Source organism: Apis laboriosa, unplaced genomic scaffold, assembly GCF_014066325.1.
Source record: "Apis laboriosa isolate Shangri-la unplaced genomic scaffold, ASM1406632v1 scaffold30_cov140, whole genome shotgun sequence".
Lineage (NCBI taxonomy): Eukaryota > Metazoa > Arthropoda > Insecta > Hymenoptera > Apidae > Apis > Apis laboriosa.
Window position 1 is genome coordinate 453,893 of NW_025222776.1, and position 11,365 is coordinate 465,257.

An 11,365-nucleotide genomic window follows, 5' to 3' on the forward strand; every position below is an offset into this window, starting at 1 on the left:
GTTGAATATAAATTACATTCTAAACACACAAAAATAAATAAAAAATATGAAATAAAAATATTTTCCAAGGAAATTTAATTTGAATATGAAAAATATGAATATGAAAAATATTATTTTATTTTATTTTTATTTTATTACTTTATTATTTTTATATAAAACTATTCGTTGTTGATTATGACATGATTATAAATCTTTGTATATTTTACATATATTATTATTTTTTTATTTTTTTATAACAAATTATTTTTTTTATTTTAAATGATATATATGTATAAATAATTATACATAATTTAACTCTTTTATTATTTTATTATATAATTATATTATTATTTATTATAATTATTTTATTATATAATTAATATTTTTATCTATCAAAAAATTTATTAAACAGTTAACTTCAATGTATAAGTAATCATTAAACAAGGTATTGATATTATTAAAAGATATGTTTATAAAAATTATTATTAACAAAATTGAAAAGAAATCTTCTAATAATTATTTATAAATATTTGTTCGCAAAGGATTAATATAATAAATAAATGCATAAAATAGAATATAATTGTTAAATATTTTTATATATATATTTAATAAAAGAATTTTTAATTTTGTGAGCAATTAAAAAGGAAATATAATTTATATTGTTAAATTTTTTTTCTTATTTTAAAACTTTATTTTAAAAGATTGATGAGTGAAAATAAAATGAAATATAACTATATATATAAATTTTCAGCTATTCATAACAAAAGAAACATTTTAATACATACATAACGTTCAATTATAATTGTTTTTTTTATAATATTTTCGAGATTTAATCTATTATGAAGATATATTATACATATTATATATTATGTATTTTTATTTAAATGAAATAGGAAATTTTTAAAAAACATGAGAAATGAATAAAAAAAATGTTATAATAATAAAAACTTTTTTATATATATATATATTTTTTTTTAAATTTTGAAATCGCTATCGTAATTATATATATTTATATTTCATTATTGATCTTTAAATGAATTAATTAAAGAATAAATATAAGATATTCATAATTCATATGATATATATGTATATATGAATATTTGAATTTACACATAAAAAAATTAATCTATGATATTCTACAAAATAATCTTTTAATATGTAATCTTATAAAATATGTATTATAATCTTTCGATATCTAATCATAATAATATGAAAAATTTATTGGAAAGTATGAATATTGTTTTTTAATAACTGATATAATGATATAAATTCCATTAAAAAAAATTAATGATTTTTAAGAAATATATTAATAGAAAAATTTTAAATATATTTAATAAAAAATTATTATTATAATATTTATTGCTTCGCATGAAATTTTTGACTATTCTTATTTCATTGAAATTAACATAATTGAATATTTTATGTTTCATCAGATGATAACTAAACATGACTCTCCTATATGATAACATTCATTTTTTACTGCAATATAAAACTTATATTAAAGTACTTTTATAGAAGTAATTAAAATGTGTTAGATAATTTAGAATTTTAATGAAATACGTAACCATTTTGTTTTTGTTTAAAATTTTTTTTCGAAAAATTATTACATGCACATTTAACATTTCCTATATATGCACATTTATAAATACATACGTATATAATATTTACAATATTTGGCATGCTTCATGCAAACATATAAGATATAAATATAATTTTAAAAACATATGTTTAAATCATCATTCTTGAGTTAATAATATATACATGCTAATTTTTAAATATTTAACATTCCAAGCACCAATTTGATAAAATCCAATTTGATCCCTTCATAAAAATTTTAATGCAATATGTTACTACACAGAAATTTTGATCAAATAAATTTCTGATTAATAGAATTAATGAAAATTAAATTAAAATATTGTACAAATGAAGGATTATACATATATAATTATAAAAATAAAATTATATTTTTATTAAAATTTAGATTTATATTTCAATATATGAAATATTTAAAATAAATATATAAATAATTATTAAATAAAATTTATTTTTATAGTAATTTCTCAATGATATTAATAAGATAAGAGAGTATGTTTTTTTTAAGTATTAAAACATTCAATAAATATCAATTTCAAGCAATATTGAAATTTTTTTATGATATAATATATTGTACATATTATAAAAAATCACTATTATCGCTAGTTGAGAATTGCTGTTTGCAAGAATAATATTAAGAATATAAAATAAATAATGACGACGAAATAATGATGACGTTTTATATTGAACGATATTGAAATGTTTTATGATTACATTTTTAATTGAAAATCTAAATATTTTTATTGTATATTTAATTTTTCCTTGAAACTTTTCCTGTATGTTATAATATTTAATTATTTTCATTTAAATTAAACATAGTTAAATAATTAACAATAATAAAAAATCAATTTTTTGAGACAAAATTAAAATATTAAATTATTTGTAATAATTTAGATTTATCCAAAAAATTAAATTGAATTAACTATAATATAATTAATTCTAATATATAATTAATTATAGTAATAATAATAAATTTAATTTTTATTTAAAAAAAGTAGAATTTATTGAATATTTTAATTAAAAATCTTTCAGTTGTACAATATGTTATAATCATTTTATACACATAATACAAGTTCAATAAATATAATATGCAAGATATCCTAACTGAGAACATCTCTTAAATTTTTTCTCTTTTTTAATAATATAAAAAATGTGCATAATTTGAAAGGTTTTCGATAAAATAGCATAATTTTTTATATATTGCATTTTAAGAAATATGATAAAAAAAAAAACTATTTTAAGATCATTTTTTTTCTTTCAATGATATTTTTACTGATATTTTTTTTTTACTAGAAAAATATATATATTTTTTTTACACTTTATAATAAATGGAAAAATATAATGGAATACTAGATCATCGATCGACTTCCAAATGAGCATTGAAAAGATGATGAAATTATTACATAATATTAAAATGACATGATAATTTTTTTATTCGCATTACAGACGCTCAAAGTGATATTTGTCCATCATATTTCTCTTTCAAAACCTACTAATAATATAATAATATAATATCAATACTAATAATTATTTTTCATACCATTAAAAATAACGAAGTTATTTAGAATAATATTTTTTTTCTTTATATTTATGCACTGAGACATTATGCATGAAATATTATGCACTTTTCTCTTGTATTTGAATTTTTTTATTATTTTCTATGATTTTAATAAATATAATAGAATTACTATAAATTTATGATAACTAACATACATACATATAAACAATATGAATATATATTTGAATAATATGAATATAAAACTAACACGATTTCAATTTAAATTGTAATTTAATTTTTAAAATTAACGAAATCTTACAATGCAGTTTTTCTATATAAATGTAAAGAAAATACTAAATTACAAATCTAATAATTAATTAAATATTTATAAAAAATATATTGAATTATTTGATATTTAATGCATTATACATAGATTTATATAAAATATGAAAATAATAAGAGTAACAAAATTTTGAATAACTATAATAAGAAAAATTTAAAACTAAAGATTTATTTATTGAAATTCTATAATTTTTATTAATTAATTAAAAACAATATTTTTTAATTAATAAAAACAAATATTTTATATTAATTCACAGTTTCTTTGAGAAAGATGATTTTCTATAAGAAAAATTTGTAAATAAATTTAAAATATTTTGTTTATATAACACTATTTGCAATATTTTTTGTAGCAATATGAAATTTTGTCATCTTTATTAATTTTTTAGTGTATTTATATAAATACATTGATATAAACAATTGATATAAATAAATTGTGTTAACGTTAATTATTAAATAATTATTAAAATAAAAATAAAATAAATATAAATATTTATATTTATTTGTATTTTTCCTATCATCTCTCTTAAAGAAGCCATCAACATGATACATCCTGCATACATAAATATATACACATACATATAAAATAAAATGATTTTTCGATTTTAAAATTTAGAAAAATTAAAATTTTAGAAATTTTGAGAAACTGAAAAATTTTTTGTTAAATGTAAAATAATTTTAACATGATTATTAATAATAAACGTTTAATAAAACAGTTAACGATAAAATATATTTGAAATTGTTTAATTTATTGTAAAAATATAGGAAATATAAAGGACACAGGGAGATAGGGCTTGTATAGTGACTTGTGTCCTTTGCAATTCTGCAACTTGGTTAATTGACAACACTAACACATTAATAATCCTAAAATCACTCAATGGTCATTAGTAATACAAAACAAAAACAGCTTAATATCAATAGCATTAGAATTTGTTTCGTAGTTATAATTTACTTTATATCTTGTAGAATAATCTTGCCTCTATTATATAATATTATGAAGCAATATTACAACAGATAAAATCGATATCAAACACAAATAATACAATTTTTGTTACCATGCATTTTAATCAATTACATACGTTATAAAATCTAACTATTAAATTAAATTTATATAATAAAACCTATTTAATAAATTAATAAATTTCATAATGACATATTTATTTATACGTTTGCATCCAAAAAGCATTTGATTAAAAAATTAATAATATTATTAAATATATGACTATTATATCATATTTTATAAAAAAATTTTTTTATTAAATAATTCTGATATTTAAAAAATATATATTTATATATAACAAATAATTATTTATCAAAATCTTAATTGAAACACTATATATTGATTAATAAAATCTATATATTATTTATTACTATTATTATTATTATAATATTATAATAATATTATATACTATTTGATTACAAAATTCATCATACTAGAAACATTATATTTATGTAAACTAAAATAATAAATATTAATTTAAACAAATTTTATACATACCAAAAATGCTGCCAAATATTAATATACTCAATGTTTATAAAAATTATTTAGATATTTGAATTGTATTGTATTTACGATAATTACATAAACATAAAAAATAGAAATAAAGAAATAGTTTAAACCTTTAATATTATGTATATACATATGAAGTCAAAAAGCAGAAAGTTTAAATTACATTTAATTTTCTACTTAAAATAAAAATGCAATATCCAAATCTACATCTTTCTAATCAAATCATCTCATTGTCATTTTTGTATGAAAGATGAAAATGATTAATCAATATGTGAATAATTGTGTATATTATAAAGTTAATCTTTTGTAAAATATTAATATAAAGATTACGAAACTTCGATTTTTAAAGAACAATATTTGATGTCAAAGAATACAACTTTTCAATATTAACAATTACAAATATTTTATAACAAACAAGACGATTAAATATAAAATAAAAATCATATTTAAATTATAGTATAAAAAATGGTTTAAAAAAAATTTAAATTATAATCACGATTTTTTTTTTGTTAATTATTAATGTATATTGACACCAAATAATTTTCAAAAATTAGAATTACTTACTTCATATAATTTTTGAAATATTATTTTGTAAGAAATTAAATTTTACATATATATATATATATATAATATATATATTTATTAGTAAATTTATATAAACAAATTTTTTTATTAATAAATAGATATGTATTTTCTTCTTCATTTTTTAAACATTTTCTAATAATTATGTATATAAATTTACTATAAAAATTACTAACTATAAAAAAATTTATCGTAATTTTTGTCAGTACATATATACATATATATATGTATATATGTATACTTACATAAATTGTGTAAATGTGTATGAATTGTCTGCATATGATGAGAAAAATGTAAGACTATCAAATTATCAATTTCCATGCATTAAATAACAACAGATTGGTCATAATGATATCTTTCAGAAAAAATTAAAATTAAATAGAAATATATGTATTATATCAATTTAAAACTAATGTTATTAAATAATTTAAAAAAGAAATTGAACTTTATTATTCTCAAATGAATTATTTACATCTAATTTCTTTTTTTAATTTATTGCTGTACATAATCTTTAAAACTTTAATTCATATATTTAAAATTAAATAATAATTCAACTTTTAAATAATAGTTTTTCAAATTTTAGATTTGAAAAGAATATATTATCATATCAGGATATGTATTAATTTAAAGTTTTTATATTCCAAGAGGTATTAATATTTGAAATCTGCTATTATTTAATACTTGGTAAAATTTATTATTCATTTTATGTCTCATTGAGCATATATACGATTGATATTTATTAGAAATAGAAAATTTTGATTTTTATTCGCAACTCAAATCCAAGATTTATAAGATTTCAAAATCTTCAAAAACTCTCGAAACTCAAAATACTTCAAAATATTTTTTGAATTCTGAAATTTTTTAAATTCTTAATAATTATATTCATATTAGCATGCATTATATATCAAATTTATTTCAAATGAAATAATCCATTTTTAAGGAATTAAACTCAAATTCATAATCAAATAATAGTATATAATATTACAATAGTTTTTTTTTTCTTGCAAAAAATTAAATTTTTATATTTCATTTTTTCTTCTATTATAATAATATTTCTTCTATTATAATAATAATAATATTATAATAATATTATAATAATATATTCTATTATATAAACATATTAAAAAAATTTTAAGTTTAAATTCAAATTTAATTAGATTTAAATTCAAATTTAATTAGATTATTATTAATTAAATAAGTATAAATCCATATTATCAATATTTACACTTTCACAAATTACACAAATTATTATATACTAGTATTTATAGAAATTATTATTTTTGAAATTTAAAAGTTTCAAAAATAATGAAGTTTCGAGGTTTGAAAATTCGAAATTTTTTGAATATACTATATATACTATTTTTTGATTTCATTTTAATATATTTCAAAATTTTGATTATCATTTTTAATATTTATTAAGAATATTTTGACATTTATAAAATATATTAATATATATTTAACAAAAAATATTTTAATGAAAGTTGCATTCATAGAAACTAATTTGACTTAAAAGCATTTTTTTTTCAGAATATTTTTCCAATTCTAATTATTATATTAATATTTTTTTAAAAAAAAAATATACAATTTTTTAAGATAAGATATTAAAAAGAGTGTAAATGATCACACAATATTTTTCATAATAAAATTAATTATACGTAATATTTATTTATTAAATATACAAATTGTTTTAATTTGCATTCAAATTGCAAATATATATAATAAAATATATATATAAATTGTAATTTTATTAATTTATTATTAATTTTAATTTTTATTAATTTTTTATTAATTTTTTATTAATTAAAAAAATAAAAATAAAAAAAATATTCAAAAATATTTGTATTTTATTTTATTAATCATTTCTTTGTAAAAAATATGTCATTTAAAAAAAGGACTATTTTACTATTAAAAAACATTGAAATTAAAAATTACGAAAAAATTTGAAGTAAATTTTTCCACTTATGAAATGTTAGAATTATGAAATTAACTTTTCATTAATATATTTTTTGAAAATTAATTTAATAATGAAATAATTGTATATTTACATATGTATGTATAATTTAATATGAATGTATAAAATTATAATAAATAGAGTACATGAATATCTCTCTTAAAAGTTAAAAAATCCTATTTTTATTACTATTTTTTGATTTCATTTTTATATAATATAACAAATTTTATTTTTTTAATTATTTAATTATTTAATAATATTAAAATTCATATATTTAAAATTATTTTAAGAACAGTGAATAAAAATAATAATATTTTAATAGTATATATGTTTATTTATACATATTTATTATACTTTTAATTTAAAAGTTTATAATATATATATATATATATATATATATATATATATATGAAACAACTAATGAACCAATTATTTTATAAACTTTTAAATTACATATATAAAATAATTATGAGAAATATTCATTTATCCTTTTTTTCATAATTTCATGTGTATATTCATAAAAACATTTTAAGAATAGTTTCATATAAAAAGATAAAGTGAAGAAAATGAAAATAATAAAATTTTGATTGAAGCTTTTTGTTTCATTTATTACATAAATTGCATTTTTAAAATTCATAATAAAATATATTAAAGACATAATAATTCAATTAATAATAAATAAATGTAAAGCAAATCATATATATCAAAACTCTTTAGGAATTCAAATTTTATAATGTATGTATGTATATATTAATGTATATATGTAATAATAATTCTATTTAATAATTTATATACATTTATAAAATTATGGAAACTCAATTATCAAATTTGTTCAATTAATAAAGTCATATTAAAAGTTTATTGAAAAAAAAATCAATTCCTCTTTTAGTTTGTATTCATAAATAATTAATTTATATTCTAATTATTCTGATTACTCTAGTTATTTTTATAGTCTAATTATAGGCAAATTTTATAAATTAGAAAAAAAGTAAATAATAAATTAAATGATTGATAATGACAATTATAATATATATTTATATAGTCATATAATTGCATGCATATGTTAATTATTTATAAGGGTTTGCTTATATGTTAAAAAAATTTTAATTTTTTTAAATTTCAATTGCTATGCAAGATTAATATAATTTTACTAATTATGATTATAAATATGATTTATATGACTATATAAATATATATTTTTTTATTAAATTTGAATATTATGAAATTTTACAATTTCTATAAAACTACTTTTGATATATTATTTATACAATATCTATTATTCTATTTTATGTTCTTAATTAGTTAATTGAATGGAATTTTAATTTAATTATTATCAATTAAATAAATTGAATATTTTTATAATTGAATTTTTTATTATTAAATTGAATTTTTATAATTGAAAAAATAAATGATTAAATAAAGCTTCAATCACAATTTTATTAAATGATTTTTATCATATTTTATTGTGTAAAATTACTTCCATTGTCCAAATCCATATATATATCAAAATAAATATCTCTATAAATAATGCTTTTAACAAAAATTGATTTAAATAACATTTTTTTATATTATTCAAATTTTTTTAAATTATTTATTCAATTTCTATATAATTATTAATTAAATTTTTTAAAAATATTAAGTTTATATTATGTAATAAATGAATTTCAATATTTAATATTATTTCAATATTATTTTTCATTAAAAATTTGATTTTTATTTAAAAAATAGAAAGCATGCTTGTATCACAATATAATAAATTAAATAAAATTCGATAATATAACATGCACTTTCTTTGAGTCATGTAACATTTAAATATAAATCAATCATTGTTAAAATCATTATTTACAGAGTTATAAAAATGATCCCAGTTATACATTCCCTATGCTATATATTAATGTAGTACATATATGTATATATTTGTTATAATATGTAGTAAACATATGTGATAATATATTTATTTATTTTTCGTGCAAGTTAAAAAAATATTATATTATACTTTTTACATACTTAAGCTCTAGTATAATATTTTACATAAACACTTTACATAAAAATTTTAATAAAGTTATTCTTACCTCATCGAAGAAAACTTGTGTTTTTCGAAGTATATGCTTCAATTCAGTCAACTCCAAGAAGTTACGTTTAAGGGTCTCTGCATTTTGATTAACTTCTCGTAATTCATTTTCTAATTTTTCAAATGTTGCTTCAAGATCTATCATTTCTCTGGGTTGTGGAGCTTCTGGATTTTCTCCAGTATCGAGCATAGGAATACCATCTTTTTTAATTTCTTTTTCCAAATATCGTAATTTACGTTCCATTTCATCACAACGACGTACTTCATTAACAAATTTTCGTTGGAAAGCATTAACATCAGGATTAAGCTATACAAACACAAATTGATATATAAAATAATAAAATTATAAAATAATATTATATATATATATATACATATATTATTATTTTTCTTTAATTAATGAATTAAATATGTGAGATATTTTGATATTTTTAAAAAATTATTTGAATTTTACTTAATAAAAATAAAAATTTTATATAATTATTTGTATATATATGAAATATCACTGTTCATTAAAAATTATGTTTGAAATAATTTTAAAAAAAATATTATTTATTTTCTTTTTTTAAGTTATGAATAGATATACTAATATAAAAATTTATTGAAATAATAAAAATAATAAAAATTTTATCAAAATGAATATTATTTTATATTATTCCCAATCTTTTTTAATAAGCTTTTCTTGGATTTAATTATGGAATATATATGGATTTAATTATTTTAACGCAAAAGTATATTATATTATTTTTAAAAATATAGTATATTATAATTTTAAATAAAATAAATTGAAATATTACTAAAAAATTTTAATAAATATCATACTCTTATCATTATCATTACTTTTTTTTGTATCATGTACAATATTAAATGAAGAATTAATTTTTCATCATATTATTGTTAAAACTTATAATATTATATTTAAAATCTAATAATAAGGTAAGATATTTTAATCATATAAAAAAATGATATCACTGAATTGATTGTCTTAATAAACATTATAATACTATCAAAAATAAAATTTAAAAAAGATCTTTAAAAAATTTCTTTTAAAAAATTAAATTGATCTTCAAATTTCCTCATCATTCTATATATAGAATATAGAAAAATTATTCATATAATGTTTCACTTCATAATAAATAATCTTCATAAGAATATTTCTTTTGTGACATCACTTCCTTAAAGAATACTTAGCCATATTCAATTAAAACAGATGTTTTACATATTATGATATTGATATAAATGATATTTTTAGCAATGTAATTTGTATGTAATTTAATTATGTTTATATTTTATTATATTATAATTATAATAATTTAAAGAAATTATTTCTATATTAAAATGTTATTATTTATTTATGAATTTTATTTTTTTATTTCGAAATTTAAAAAGATAGAATTTTTATATTACTTATTAATTTCACAATTGAATATTTTCTCGTAAAAATGGCAAAAAAAATTCAAAAATATTTTACATCTTTTAAATATATTATACTTACATCCCGAAACTGTACAAGGCCAAGTTCTCCAAGTTCTGAGACACAAGCATAAGCTGCTTCACTTTGTAAGAAGAGTTGACACAAGGTCATCTCTTCGCTTCGAAAAAGCGATCCCATATTAAATTTCAATAAGTTGTTAAGTTAAAATAATTATATTTATTATGAAAAAAAAATTTTTAAGTAAAACAGAAAAAGACAAGATTAGAAATAAAATTGCTTCAGCGTAACTTCTTCTTGCCAAACATTTAGTAGATTAACACACTTCTCGATTTCAATTACAGAAGTAATCAATAAACTAGTCACGAGGTGAGACAGGCATAAATTACGAATTGAAGGTATATCGCTAC

At 15.5% G+C, this 11,365-nt stretch overlaps 1 protein-coding gene across 4 annotated transcripts in view; it reads right to left on the reverse strand.

The window, feature by feature from the left end:
- Nucleotides 1-11,315, reverse strand: part of LOC122714442 (V-type proton ATPase 116 kDa subunit a1) — a 36,414-nt gene extending 25,099 nt beyond the window's left edge. For all 4 annotated transcript variants that reach the window (XM_043935767.1, XM_043935769.1, XM_043935768.1 and 1 more), the window contains exons 1-2: nucleotides 11,019-11,315; nucleotides 9,525-9,830 (exon numbers count right to left, since the gene is read on the reverse strand). In XM_043935767.1, coding sequence (XP_043791702.1) covers nucleotides 9,525-9,830; nucleotides 11,019-11,135 — 423 coding nt within the window. In that variant the 5' untranslated portion in view covers nucleotides 11,136-11,315. The remainder of the gene's footprint in view (nucleotides 1-9,524; nucleotides 9,831-11,018) is intronic.
- Between the last annotated feature and the right edge of the window lie 50 nt (nucleotides 11,316-11,365).